The 15,702-nt window shown below is 38.7% G+C and overlaps 1 protein-coding gene across 1 annotated transcript; it reads right to left on the reverse strand.

Annotated features, from left to right (window-relative positions):
• Positions 1 to 11,999: 11,999 nt before the first annotated feature.
• LOC144295145 (olfactory receptor 52B4-like) lies at positions 12,000 to 12,962 on the reverse strand. The gene has a single exon (XM_077867609.1). It carries the CDS (start codon positions 12,960 to 12,962, stop codon positions 12,000 to 12,002), a length of 963 nt encoding a protein of 320 aa, XP_077723735.1.
• Positions 12,963 to 15,702: the final 2,740 nt, after the last annotated feature.

Here is a 15,702-nt window from a genome sequence, read left to right on the forward strand (position 1 = left end):
AGGACGGCTCCCACAGCAAGGAATTCTCCAGTCCAAAATGTAAATGGTGCTGGGAAAATTGGACATCCACATGCAGAAGAATGAAACTAGACCACTCTCTTGCACCATACACAAAGATAAACTCAAAATGGATGAAAGATCTAAATGTGAGACAAGATTCCATCAAAATCCTAGAGAAGAACACAGGCAACACCCTTTTTGAACTCAGCCACAGTAACTTCTTGCAAGATACATCCATGAAGGCAAAAGAAACAAAAGCAAAAATGAACTATTGGGACTTCATCAAGATTAGAAGCTTTTGCACAGCAAAGGATACAGTCAACAAAACTAGAAGACAACCTACAGAATGGGAGAAGATATTTGCAAATGACGTATCAGATAAAGGGCTAGTTTCCAAGATCTATGAAGAATTTATTAAACTCAACACCAAAGAAACAAACAATCCAATCATGAAATGGGCAAAAGACATGAAGAGAAATCTCACAGAGGAAGACATAGACATGGCCAACATGCACATGAGAAAATGCTCTGCATCACTTGCCAGTGCAAAGGGAACCCTCTTGCACTGTTGGTGGGAATGTGAACTGGTGCAGCAACTCGGGAAAACTGTGTGGAGGTTCCTCAAAGGGTTAAAAACAGATCTGCCCTACGACCCAGCAATTGCACTGCTGGGGATTTACCCCCAAAGATACAGATGCAATGAAACGCCAGGATACCTGCACCCCAATGTTTCTAGCAGCAATGTCCACAATAGCTAAACTGTGGAAGGAGCCTCGGTGTCCATCGAAAGATGAATGGATAAAGAAGATGTGGTTTATGTATACAATGGAATATTACTCAGCCATTAGAAATGACAAATACCCACCATTTGCTTCGACATGGATGGAACTGGAGGGTATTATGCTGAGTGAAGTAAGTCAGTCGGAGAAGGACAAGCATTATATGGTCTCATTCATTTGGGGAATATAAATAATAGTGAGAGGGAATAGAGGGGAAGGGAGAAGAAATGGGTAGGAAATATCAGAAAGGGAGACAGAACATGAGAGACTCCCAACTCTGGGAAACGAACTAGGGGTGGTGGAAGGGGAGGAGGGCGGGGGGTGGGGGTGAGTGGGTGACGGGCACTGAGGGGGGCACTTGACAGGATGAGCACTGGGTGTTATTCTGTATGTTGGCAAATTGAACACCAATAAAAAAATAAATTTATTATTTAAAAAATTAAATAAAATAAAATAAATAAAATAAAAACAAAACAAAACAAAAATGTCCCAAGTGCTGAGGTTGAGAGACTGTTCTTCTTTGGGGAAATGTCCACTGATGTCTTCAGCCCAATGTTTAGTTGGATTATTTGTTTTGAGGGGGTATAGGGTTTTGTAAGTTCTTTATATATTCTGGATACCAGCTTTTTATTATCAAATATGGCATTTGCAAGTTTCCCTCCCTAGGTTGCCTTTTAGTTTTGTAAATTGTTTCCTTCACTGTGCAAAAGCTTTGTGTGTGTGTGTGTGTGTGCAAAAGCTTTTTATTTTGATGTAGTCTCTCCAGGTGATTCTTACGTGAGTCTCAGGTTGAGAACCACCACCTTCAGTGGTGAATTGGGCCTTTGGGGGCCTTGGTCAGAAAGGACTGATTTGAAAATGAGACAACCTTGACACCATTTCTGATAGGAAGTCATCTTGAACAAGGGTGTTCCTGTCAGGAGTTACCACCTTTTCTGGGCTCAGGATGATCTCAGCACATATTGTGCCTCCATGAAGATAACATGAGAAGAATAAATTGATGGATTAATTTTCTGTGTTGTATTTCTCAAGAAAATCCTGGAACTGCTTTCCAAGGTATAATTGTTCTTTCAGCCCTCTCTCATCATCTGACTCACACCTGGTGCCCAAAGACCACCCCCAAGCAGAAAGACAAATAATTGTTTGAAATTTTAACAACTTTCCCATTAAAATAGCTGTATCTATTACATTTAGACATATGCTTTGACCACTTTTAAGGAGTCAATAAATTACCTATTTAGGCTTGCTTATCCTTAGTTCAATACTGATAATTTACATCATTCAGATAATTAGTCATTAGACAGATTTGTTATTTTAGGTGTCTGAATCATTAGTTTAGGTATGTAAATTACCTCAACACTATCAGTTCTGTGTGGGAAACATCCAATTTTCATCAATAATTTTATTCACTTGGGGTTTTTTCCTCTATTTTCCTGACTTGTCTATGAGTTCAATGGGCTTGCAACCATGCTTTGACTTTGCTATCATTTTATTATTTTCTTAACAACCATCTACAACTTGTAATATATTAAAGGTAGAAAAATGTGACATTTTTTGGAAACTCATCTTAGGGCATCAAGAATTTCTCTGGCACGTCACTGTCAGCTGAGCTGTTTTTCCAGGAGACATGAATGGCCTAGATGGAAGGATAAGCAAGTTTGGAATATTCAGGAACCTGCAAAGAGCTCCATGGCACTGTACTTGGAGCTCTAGGTAAAGAGAGACCACAAAAGGTGAACAAGCATTGCATCATTAAGACTCATTTACACAGGCAGAGAGGGAGCTGGGAGTTATTTGGAAAAGAATGACCATTACTACACAGATACCAGTGCAGAAGTAAAGTGTTAACTTTCCCAGATATTGTCTTCAAGTTATTTGGTTGGGGGAGGGGGGACACCTCATAATCCCATCACCAAGGTATCCACACTCTCCCATGGCAGGGCCCAGCAGGACTCTCTGCTTTGCAAATTTTCACTTGCAGAAGTAACTTGGAAGCCTGGGTCTCCGCAAATATCAGTATGCATAAGGCCCTCTGCACATGGAGATAATTGTGTACATCTTTTAATTTTTATTTCATTATGGAGCTTTTCTGTTTGTTTTTTGAATATTGGGCATTTTCAATTTTTTTGCAGAATTCTAAAGCTTACTAGCATAGAATTGTGTAATTCTTTTTACCATTTTTAATTATCTGTAATGAACTACTTTCATTCACAATTTCATTTGCCTTGTTCATTTGTGTAAAATGATCATCTAATTCTTCCTACTGAAATTTAGTGTATATATTTTATACACTAGTATATTCTTTCAACAAGCAAATTCCCTGTATGAGGGAAGATGGCAGTTTGGGGACAGAAGGAGGCTGGGATAGCATTCTAAAACTGAAATCCTTGGCCCAGCTTTATAGAAGACCATGTGCTGCTGTAGCCTACCTCCACTTGTGATACCTGCCAGTGATCCTTTGAGAGTAAATGACTCAGAAGGGAAGGAGCAGGAGGAAGGACACTGCTGTAGGGTGGACTAACACAGCACAATGCAGACTCACAGACTCTCAGACTCCACACTCCATGGATACAGCTCCGGCCCATCAGCCAGGGGAGGAGACAGTTCAAATCTTTTGTACTCATCAGTACTGAGTGGCATGTTCCCTAAATGAAGAGGAAAATCTGAGGCCTCTGAAAACATGTAGGGCCACAGACACCACCTGCACAATGTAGGTGCACACACACCTGAAAACATGTAGGGCCACAGACACCACCTGCACCACCACAAAGCACGATCTGTTTGCTTTAGCTTTCCTATGACACAATAAGAATGTCCCACATTAAATATAAATATTCTAAAATTGTATGAGTGTGTTAAAGATGACTACTTGGCATAATAGCATGTCTGGAAGAAAGATAATTAACACTTACTTTTGGATTATGAGGTGTCCCCCCTCCCCAAACCAAATAACTTGAAGACAATAGTGACCTTTGTTTTTAAGTCTCCAATATTCTCAAGAATAACTTAAAGCACTTAGGAGTACTTTAGTACCTTCCCCATAGGGTCTCAGTGGCATAGGAACACTGAGCAAAAAAACAATTCCTCTCTTCCCACCCTAGGGTTACCAGATGAGACCTGCCCTGGGAAGGTGCACAGCCTGGGAGGGGCACTGCAGAAGGAAAAGGTTGAGGGTCCTGAGATCATCAAAACAAAACAGATCTAGGGTGAAGTCGGGATTGAGAGATTGCCCAGCATCATCCTCAGACAAAAGGGAAGATCATTAGAATCACACACAAAGGAGTGCAGATCCTGTGTCTATTCCATTGAGGATCTCAGGTTCCCAGGGTTGAGAAACTTCTGATTGCCATTTGGCGATGGCTGTAGTTACTGCTGCTCATTCATTGTCCATGCACAGTCCTGCAGATTGAAGGCTCCTTATGCTCCTGAACCACCCTCCCAACCAATCCCCAAACTTTCATGGTGAACTCTTTCTCTCTAATTATGACCCAGTGTAGTCCTAAGGCCCCAGAAATATAAGATGGCATTATGTCACATACACTTTTGGAGATGATGGGAAGGAGAAAGTCCTAGAACTGATTCCTGGGTGGTGAGAATCCACACTTTGTGCCCACTGGATTTTTTATTTTGAATTCAGATCCTTTCTCTGTTCTTTTCCTGAAAGTGGAAAAATTGGAAGCTGATTGCAGGCTTTATGGTCTTGTCAGCAGAGGGTGCCATTTTTCAGTGCCAAGGGCTCTGTTGAAAAGTGTCTTCCTTAGCTAGCAGATGGTTTTGTTTGGGTTGCTATTTCAAGTCTTTTTTTTTTTTTTTTTTTTCTATAACTGTCTCATCTTGAGCTGAGGAATTGGGAATTTCAGAGAATGAAAGATCTGAATATCCCAAGAGTTATCTCAGGGATACTCGATAATACTTGCTAACTGAGTATTATGCTCAACTACACTCAATAATTCAAAAGCCAGAGCCACAGAGTAGTAATAAACTGACTGGTAAGCAGGGGACTAAACAGATAGAAGCTGATTTCTGTTGGTTTCCATGGATGAGTGCTGTAGTTAAAGGTGTGTGTGTACACACAGAGAGACTGGATGTGTCTGACTTTACATCCCCTCCCTCAAAGTCACCAGGAGCTGGGAGACTTGAAAAATTCCTGGCAAAGAAGGGACAAGAGCAGAAACTACTTGGCCAAGCAGCTCATTAATTCTACTTGTTGTTGTGCCCAAGATTACGAATCTGAGAAACCACCGAGGAGCCGACACCAATGCAAACACGAGGGTTTATTTACGAGCTCAAGCTTGGGTCCAAGTATACCCCACACAGCGGAGCAGGGACTTGGACCCGAAGTGGGTTACAGCTGGGTTTTTTATAGGCTGGTCTAGGGGATTTTCAGAAGGGGTGGAGGAATTTCTCAAGTTCTGTTTACATTCTGATATGGGGCTTCAGGGCATTGAGCTCTGTTCTCATTCTAATATGGGACTTTCTACAACGGGCATGGGCTCTGTTGTCTTTCTGATATGGGATTCCCTGCAGTTTTTCCCGTAAAGTTCAGCTCTTATTCACAGGGGCCTAAGATGGCTGTACTTGTGCTAATGCTAAACTTGAGGTGGGATGCCTTAATTTTTCCTGGCCTCCACACTTGTCTCAGTGCAGAATTTCGGAAGAGATGGTGGGCAGTGGAAATGCCGAAAAACCTGGGGATCTTACCAAGTAAGACACCATTGGACCTCTCGCTGGAGGTGCAGAAAGGCCTTACCTCATTCCTGGTGGGAAAGGAATGGAGAAAAGCAACTCTGACCCACATATACCACTGTTGAGGGGGCCCAGCCCAGAACTCTGGAGCCTTCCTCTGTCACTTTCAGTCATAATGTGAACAAGCAAACTGAAAAACGGACACTTAGCTGGACAAAGAAAAGTTTCTAGCCAAAGAATTACTGAGTATTAGAAAAGAATATCAGAGACTTGCAGTTCTAGTTCCAACATGTAAAAAGAACTTGAAAGTCAATACTTCCAATTTCACAGTAAGAAAAAAGCTGAACTGAATGATTAGAATCAAGAAGAAAAGAAACGAATGTTGGAGAGGATGTGAAGAAAAAGGAACCCTCATGCACAGTTGGTGAGAATGCAAACTGTTGCAGCCATTGTGGAAAACAGTATGGAAGTTCCTTAAAAAATTAAAAATAAAATTACCATAAGACCTAATAATTCCACTACTGGGTATTTACCCAAAGAAAATGAAAATACTAATTCAAAAGGATATATGCACCCTTATGTTTACTGCAGCATTATACAATAGCCAAGATATCAAAGCAAACCTAAGTATTCATCAATAGGTAAACAGATGAGGACCTCATAAGAAAATGCCATGTGACAAAATGGATGGACTTAGAGGGTATTATGCTAAGTAAGATAAGTCAGATTAGGGAAAACAAATACCATGATGTCATTCACATGTGGAATCTAAAACAAAACAAGTAAACAAACAAAAAGCAGAATCAGACTTTTATAGAGAACAACTGATGGTTACCAGATAGTAAGGTGGGGGGATGGGAGGTTGGCAAAATGGGTGAATGGGAGTGGGAGATACAGCCCTCCAGTTATGGAATGAATAAATCATGGGAATAAAAGGCACAGCATAAGAATATACAGTCAACGATATTGTAATAGTTGCACAGTGACATTTGTGGTGGCTACCCTTGTGGTGAGTGCAGCAGAATGTATACACTTTTGCAACCACTGTGTTGTACACCCGAAATTAATGTAATGTTGTGTATCAATTATACTCAAAAAAATAATGAAAGAAAAAGCTGAACAAACTGAACATCTATGACTTATCTTGGATGCAACAACAGACACTTGAGGCCACAGGATAAACCACTACCCTGGTATCTAGAGACAGATGACAGGTAAGCGCAGAGAATAACAGCCTCCATCTGCTTACCTGAAGAAGTTAAAAGAATCATAAACTAATAGGTGCATTAAAATGGTAATTCTACTGAATTGCTGGAGGCCGGGTATGGATAGTTTGAGAGTGAGAAATTCCTGACATAAACTGCCCTAGGGGACCACCACACAGCCCTGGAATTTATTTCCAAGAAAACCAAATCAGATCTGCTAGTGAAGAGCCAAGGGGAAAAAAAAATCCTATCTTTTCTCTGGCAGAGGGAGGGTAAAAGAACCATCATAAAATATGTCCAACGACTTCCCCATAACAAAATGAAATCCAAGACAAAAAGGAATGAATATGGAAAAAAAAGTATTTAAGAATTGTGTGACAATTTCTTTTTATGTAATATATGTATGATTGGAATACTAGCAGAAGAAAGAGAGAGAGTGGAGCAGGATCACAAGAAATATTTGAAGCAAAAATGGCCAAAAATGTTCCAAAAAATAACAATAAACATCAAATAGAGATCTAAGAAGCTCAGAGAACACAAAACAAGTCAATACTTTTTTTAAATTCTCATCTAGAAAAAATAATATCAAATCATTTAACTATTATGTTCAGTTTGCTTAAAAAAGGCAGCAAAGAATAAGGTTAAGAATAAAGTTTTAGTTTTAGAATAAAGATTTTTTTTACAATGAAGAATTCTTTTACAATCAGATGAAATTTTAAAATTATCTGTGATTTTAAAATCAACTTATTCTATTTCTTGAAATAAAACTAAGGTAACAATGTTTCAAGTAAACTAAACTACATTCTAAAACTGATTCATTCAAATCATAAAGAATGGAGACCAGGATAAAATCAATGGACAGTAGTTATAGATTTAGGTAAGTAGGTCACCAGGTATAAGCTATGTTTCACTCTGAAATGTGCCTTTATTCAGATCCATATGACAGTTAGACCTCACACAAACTACATAGCCAGGAACGACCTTACTGGAAGCCAAGATATGGGGTCAATTCAGAGATTCAAGAAGACATAAGATTAAAAATGAATATGGGCTCTGTGGGCAGGCTGGAGAGGGAAGACACCTCAGGCAGTAGAACCTGTGCCCTGCTCTCTCTCCACTTGCCCCTTACACAAACCCATGCAAATACACAGGGCCACACACCCTCCAGATGCCATCAGAAGCTAGATTCCCTCCATTATATATATCTAAAACTCCATCTATTTTTTCTCTCTCAAATTCCAACATCATTTTCTATACCAGCATCACTCCTTTTCTGCCCTATGGCTTCCTAATTATTCTCCTGGTTAACACATTCTACCCAACATACATTCTTCCCAGAATAACGAAAATTATCTTTTACAATGAAAATATGATCATGCCATTATTGAAAGTAAAACATTTCATTGAGTGTCCATTACTTTTAGGATTAAAACCTAATTTATTAACAATGTCAAGCCAAATGCCATTTAACATATGAAAGTTTAAAAACACTATGGTACATCCTTTGTACATCCCATTGTAGAATACTATGGAATTCCACACAACGATAAAATTACTGATATACACAACTATTTGGATGAATCCAAAGTGAATTATGTTGAGCGAAACAAACACAGTCTCTATTTTGGTGAAATTTCTGTTCATGTTTTCTGTCCATTTCATGATTGGATTTTTTGTTTCTTGGGTGTTGAATTTAATAAGTTCTTTATAGATCTTGGATACTAGCCCTTTATGTGATATGTCATTTACAGATATCATATGGTTTCACTCATACAGGGAATATAAGAAATAGTGAAAGGGATTATAAGGGAAAGGAGGGGAAATGAGTGGGAAAAATTAGAGAGGGAGACAAACCATGAGAGACTCCTAACTATGGGAAATGAACAAGTTGAGGAAGGGGAGCTGGGCAGGGGGTTGGGGTACCTGGGTGATGGGCACTGAGGAGGGCACTTGGAGGGGATGAGCCCCGGGTGTTATACTATATGTTGACAAATTGAACTTCAAAAATAATAATAATAAAAAGTCTCTAAAGGTTATATGCTGTGTGATTCTATTTACATAACATTCATGAAGTAACAAAATTATAGATAGAGAACCAATTAATGGTTGCCAGGGGCTAGATATGGAGAGAGAAGGGTGTGAGTAAAGCTATACAATGATACCATATGTAGTGATTGAACAATTCTGCATCTTAATTGTGGTGGAGGTTCTGTGAATCTATGAAGTCAATTACTTAGAATTATACACAAACACAAAGAATCACACACACACACACACAAGGACACATACAAGTAGTGCATGTAAAATGGGTGGAACCTAGTAAGTTCTATGGTTTTGTACCAATGTCAACCTTACAATTTTGATAATTGTATTTTAGTTACACAGGATGTTACCACAGGGGAAAACTAGTGGAAAGATAAACATGACCTTCCAGTATGTACTTATTTTGAACCTTCCTGTGAGTGTTTAGTTATTTCAAAATTAAAAGATGTCTCACAAGTGTTAAATGTGAGAAAAGATATCTTAAGAAAAATTAAAATAAAAAGTAATAATTATAATAGCAAATATATATAACACTATATCCTTAGTGCCATTCTAAGCACATTACATATAATAAGCTATTTAATCCTTATAAGAATTATGTAATGTTTATATAATAATCCTAATTTAGAGATGAGAAAGTAAAAATAGAGAAATTATGTGAAAAATACTCAAATCCTAGCTTAAGGTGAATTTTCTGATTAAGCAAGGGTAAAAGATATAAGCGACATACACATAGCTATTAATATAAACACATTAAATATCTAAATCAGATTATAAAATGGGAAAAATAAAAGACAAATATACTGAATAAATACTTAAATATGAGATTGAAAATATATCATTGTGATACTTTTTTTTTAAATCATGAAAAGTGCTAAGGACAACATAAAGTTTTTAAGAGTTAAATTGGCAAAAGGAAAGACAGTTAAAATCATCTGGGGGATTTAGTAGTCAAGATAACAAACCTAACAAATAAAAAAGAAACAGATTTGTTTTTGCCTCTGACATTTTCCTTGGTAGAGTTTCCATTTCCTCATCTGTAAGAACTATTTTACGAAGTGCAAGTGAAAGGGGTATGAGGTAACGTACATAAAAATTTTAACATGTAAATGGTAGTTATTATTACTCATAAGATGATATATTAGTTATCTAATATATATTTAACCTCAAAACAAAAATATAAGTAAAAACTGCAGTATAATATTTTTGTCCTTTTAAATGGCAAAAAAATTAAAGAAAAATATTCAACTCCATTGTTAGAGAGATACATTATGCATCCTTTCTGAGTACATTTTTTATAGGACTCATCAAAAAACATATATAAAATCTGCAATAGTATTTGTAGGTTTCCATCCTCAAAATAAAAACTGAAACACCAGAGTAAGATTTATGCAGAGAATCCTTGTGTATATAGTTAAAAACAGAAAACTCCAAATATCCAGTAATATTTAAAATGTATGAAAAAATATATGCAAAGAACAATGAATATAAGGCAAAATACTAAAATGTTACCAGTGGTTTTCTCCTAACTAGGGATTTTCTTTATACTTTTTTCTTTTCCATTTATCTTATGTTGAGTATTTGCATCTTATATTAAAAGGCAATATTTACAAATAATTTATCTAACCATATCTGGACTGTGTACTTAAGAGGCAAATAGAATTGAGTCTTAAATTTGTAGATATACAGTCATAATGCCATGCAAAAAGGGCTTAAAAAATACTGTTTTGTTTAATATAGTAAAACGCTGCAGTAAAATACTATGTAGGCACAGTAATTGATTATATAAATGTATATGTATTAGAAACAATGTCAACAAGTACTGCCGGAAAGGAAAAGTAGTTACAGACCATATACATAGTACCATCAAAAATGTATGTGTATCATATGATAATATTTTCCAGGTAGATAAAGGAGTAGATCAAACTATAGATAGAGATGGAGAAAAAATACAGACACAGATATAGATACAGATGCAGATGTAGATATATAAGTATATAGATATAGATGTATAACTACAGGAGACAAAACTTTAACAATAAAATTGCTTGGGAGCTGTAAGTTTATGAGCTTATGAGTTCCATTTCATGTTTGTCTTTTTTCATAATTTCTAATATTTTCTACAGGAAACATAGCTTTTTAATAAAATACATATTTAAAAAGAAACATGGACTAATGCTATCTTCCTCAGAGAGGAAGCATCAACTAAACAGCACATTGGGAAAGAGCTGTGGTTGGAGAAAGTGGCAGAGCAGATAAGATGAGAAGTGGATATGGAAAGAGGAATAGGAGTTTTTCACAAATCCATGGGGGATGTATCCCGAGGCAGAACAAGGACACGGAGAGCGTGGCATGATCTGGAAAAGGTGAGGCATTAAATATCCTGGTGAGTCTGATCCTCAGGTCGCTTAGAGGTGACATGGGCAGTGTTGCAGTGAAGGAGGTCAAGAGTCAGGTCATTAAAGGCCTTGAATGCCCCACTGAGGAGGAGATCACTGAAGAACATGGTCTGACATTGAGATTGGAAGAGCACCTTCCTCACCATCCCCCCAACACAGGAGGGACCAATTTCAATCCCCTCAGTCTCCTCAGGGGCTGTTCTGCTAAGTAAAAAATACATGGTTCATTTACATTCTCTTATTACAGACATGCATGTTGACAAGATATAAATTATAATGTAGGGATACCTGGGTGGCTCAGTGGTTGAACACCTGCCTTCTGCTCAGGGCATGATTCCAGAGTCCAAGGATCGAGTGCCACATTGGCCTCCCTGCATAGAGCCTGATTTTCCCTCTGCCTATGTCTCTGCCTCTCTCTCTCTCTGTGTCTCTCATGAATAAATAAATAAAATATTTTAAAAAATTATAATGTAATAGGACTAATAACTACAAAACATAGGAATCACTGATTCTAAGAACGTTGTTAGCCAGAATGAAAGGCATTAAGGAGACAACACAAGACATCTCAGAGCTTGAGAAACTCACTGAGGAATGGTGGAACAAAAATCCCAGGCCAGAGGACTGCTCTCACTTCATCTATTTCTAAAGATCATGTTAGAGTCATTAAAGATCTATGATCTCTGAAAATCAGTGCATCCTTTCCCAGGGTCTTTGTGGGAGCAGGCTTGCTCAGTTCAACAAGGCGCTATGCTCAGGTTGTTTTGACAATGAAGGAGTAATCCTGAAACCTCCCTGGTGAACTTGCTCCTGGGACAGAACTCACTGAGCTATCTCTCCAATTGACCACTCCAGAGGCCACTTCACAGATGGGTAGAGATTCCAAAAACTCAAGTTTTAAACCAAAGTGATTTCTGCTTTGTGAACAACACATGAACCACCTGCACCCGGATTTGCTTGGTCTTGATCCCATAAATGATGGGATTGAGCATAGGTGGGGCAAGCATGCAAACATTAGCCAACAAGATGTGGGTATGAGGTGGAATGTGGCGTCCAAACCGTTGAGTAAGGATTGTGAAGATTCCAGGCCCATAAAAAAGGATGATGACACAGATGTGGGAACCACAGGTGTTGAGGGCTTTGTGGCGAGCATCTTGAGAAGGGATGTGGAAGACAGCATGGAGAATCAGCACATAGGAAACAAAAATTAGCACAACATCTAAAACCACTGTTAACATTAGGATGGAAAATCCATACCAGATGTTCACTTGAATGTCATTACAAGCATATTTGGCCAAGCCAATGTGTTCACAAAAGGTGTGTGGAATGGTATTATTTTGGCAGAAAGTCAATCTTTTCAAAAGAAATATTATGGGGAAAAGTGTACAAAAACTTCTCAGAAAGACAGTCACACCGATTTTCCCAATCAGTGCTTGTGTAAGAATAGTGGTGTATCTCAGTGGGTAGCATATGGCAATGTAGCGGTCAAAGGCCATCACCAGCAATATCCCTGACTCAGACATGAAAGTGCAATGTATGATGAAGAACTGAGTGATGCAGCGATCCAAGGAGATCTCCCCAGCACGGAACCAGAAGATGGCCAAGGCCTGGGGTACTGTGCACGTGGAGAGGACAACGTCTGCTCCGGCCAGCATGCAGAGGAAGAGGTACATGGGTTCATGGAGGCTGCGCTTTGTGAGGATAATGCAGATGAGCAGGCTGTTCCCAAGCAGGGCAATGACGTAGGAAATGAAGAAGGGGATGGAAATCCACATGTGCTGGTCTTCTAGCCCAGGGATACCCAACAACTGGAAAACTGTGTGACTAACAGCAGTGTGGTTTAAGGCAGTCATGCCTGGAGCAGATGATCTGGGATCTCACTTTCTGTTTATAAAGATATGAAAATGCATACTTTTTTTAAAAAAGATTTTATTTACTTGAGAGAGAGAGAGAAAGACCATGAGCAGAGGAAAGCAAATGGAGAAGGAAAAGCAAATCCTGCTGAGCAGAAAGCCGACATGCAGCTCAATTCCAGGACCCTGAGATCATGAACTGAGCCTAAGGCAGATACTCAACCAACTGAGCCACTCAGGCACCTGGAAAATGCATATTATTTTTAATATATTCTTAAGGGGAATTATTCTAATATCCTTTGTGAATATTAGAACTTTTGGCATATCTCATACTCTTCATCTTCTTAAACATGCAAATAGAAAATATGCAAAAAAAAGAAAATATGCAAAGATGAAGGATATGGTGTGTGCCTCAATGAGTGACAACCAACTATACTCACCTCTAACAAACCAAAATCAGAGATATTATTCTATGTATCTCACTTTCAAATAGAGGATTATACATAAGTAGAAAAACTCATTATCATTACTAGGAAGAATGCAAAAGATACTTGAAATTGACTAATTTATCAGAAGAGAATCAGCATAAGAAAAGGTGAATATACTGCATAGACATGCACAGTATGTTTATGAAACATTTCTAACCTTGGGTGACAGGTGCATAGGGAGTGCTTAAGAGGCCAGAAGGGGTGCACAGTCAGTGAAGGGCCTTGATCACAACTTCATACTTAGACCTCACCTGTGTGGCAGCCATTATATGCCTTGAAGATTTATTGGAATAGTAATTGCCAAGAAATTGGATACCAAGAGGTAAGTTGTGTCCTAGGAATAGGATAGATCTGAATGTAATATGGTCACAGAAGAATTAAACTAGTATTTCCTAATCATCGTTTTAGGTCAGGGATTGCAGTATGCACATTGCATGTGGTGTTTTGTATACTCTCCCTGTAGGGAGCAGACATCCACTCTAGGAAGTAGATATGGCCTCCATTTCACGCCTAAAAAATGACTTAAAAATTTTTTTAAAAGAATTTTAAAAAATAAATGACTGAAAGTTGAAAAAGAAAAACATTATCTCTAGGGGCGGGTGTGGAGCACTTGATATTTAGAAGACTCTCCTGATAGAAGTTAACACGTAATTTTACCATTTGCTTCCTAGCATTCACTAACTTTCCTTCATTCATTAGCTTAATTATTCAGCAAGCTTATTTGGAGCACAGGCTATTTTTCAGGCATCTGTCCTAACTGGGCTTATGGACTGAGAAAGTGGTCGGTATGGAAGCAGATGGGTTCAGTAAAATTTTCCAGGTGTAATGGGCTCACAGGGTACCCCCTGAGAAGACAGCTATGTCTAGTTCCATTTTCACCAGAATGAAGAAGAAATGAAGCCAATAATAAAATATCCTCTTCCCAGGGTTTCTGAAGATATTAAATGAAGAGGCATCTTAAAATATCTAGCTCAGGGGCCAAGATAAATCTTATACTAGATAACATTATTTCTTCCACTCCAGCTCCCTCTTTTGGTGCCTTGATTTTTCTTTCTGTGGAGGAAAATTGGCTTCGAGTTCTCACACCTGCAGAGATGCCCTGGGTCCTTCCCCAAAGTCCCCTCCAATATCTGGCTTGGGGGAGTTGACTAGTTTGCTGCCTTTCTCAGAGCTCCTTTCCTGATCTTTCAGGAGGGGTATGTAAATGCATTTCCATAGTCTAAGTAACTGCATTTTCTGTTTTTCTCATCTCCAGTCTAATTATTTAGGGCATCTACCATTTGATAGGATTGCTTTTCCTGATTTGTTACCCCTCAGGAACTTCCATCTGGCCCATGCATCCTCAGCTCCCCTCCCAGACCTCACTTTCCACATCTGCTAGAACCAAACAGATTTGTGCCACTGGTCTTTACCACTCCTTGTCCACATGTATCAATAGCCCCTAAGGGTCCTGTCACCTCTGGCCTGTCAGGGACAGAACACCAGTCCAGTCCTTACCTCAACCTGGAAACTTCGCCACTCCTAGATATCTAATTCACTCACCAGCCTTACACTGAACATTCAGGAGCAGATGACATGAGATCCTTAATAAAATTCAGCTTGTAGGTCAGGAGTTGAGCTGTTTATACTCTTTTGTGGAACCCTGGAGGGAACACTTACTTACACTGGGGCTCCAGGGACAGAGCCAGTCTCCACCAGCCTCACTTTATTCCCAAAAGGGTTGGGTCTCTAAAACCATTTACTATCTCCCTCTCTTCCTCTGACCCTCTTCTCGCTTGCTTTTCTCAAGATTCTCTGATAGGAAAGCTTTTTCCACCTAATCTAGCCTTGCTAGAGGCCTATTTAATGAATATTTAACTCATTTTCAGAGGGAACATAGGGACAGCTAGGTGGCTCAGTGGTTGAGCATCTCCCTTTGGCTCAGGTGGTGATCCCAGGGACCTAGGATCAAGTCTCATATTGGGCTCGCCACAGGGAGCCTGCTTCTCCCTCTGCCTATGTCTCTGCCTTTCTCTGTGTGTCTCCCATGACTAAATAAAATCCTTAAGACAAAACAAAACAAAGGGAATATAAAAACTTATAAATAATATGTACTAATGATTTCTATTTATAGTTCTGTTCCTCATAAAAAGAATTAGGTATACTTATCCTCTGGATTTTAATAAGTCGTAAATTTTAGAATCATGAATAATGATGTTGAACTATTGCCTAAGAGTATATAAGCATTCATATACTCTCAACACACTTAACAG

Source organism: Canis aureus, chromosome 23 (assembly GCF_053574225.1).
Source record: "Canis aureus isolate CA01 chromosome 23, VMU_Caureus_v.1.0, whole genome shotgun sequence".
Taxonomy (NCBI): Eukaryota; Metazoa; Chordata; class Mammalia; order Carnivora; family Canidae; genus Canis; species Canis aureus.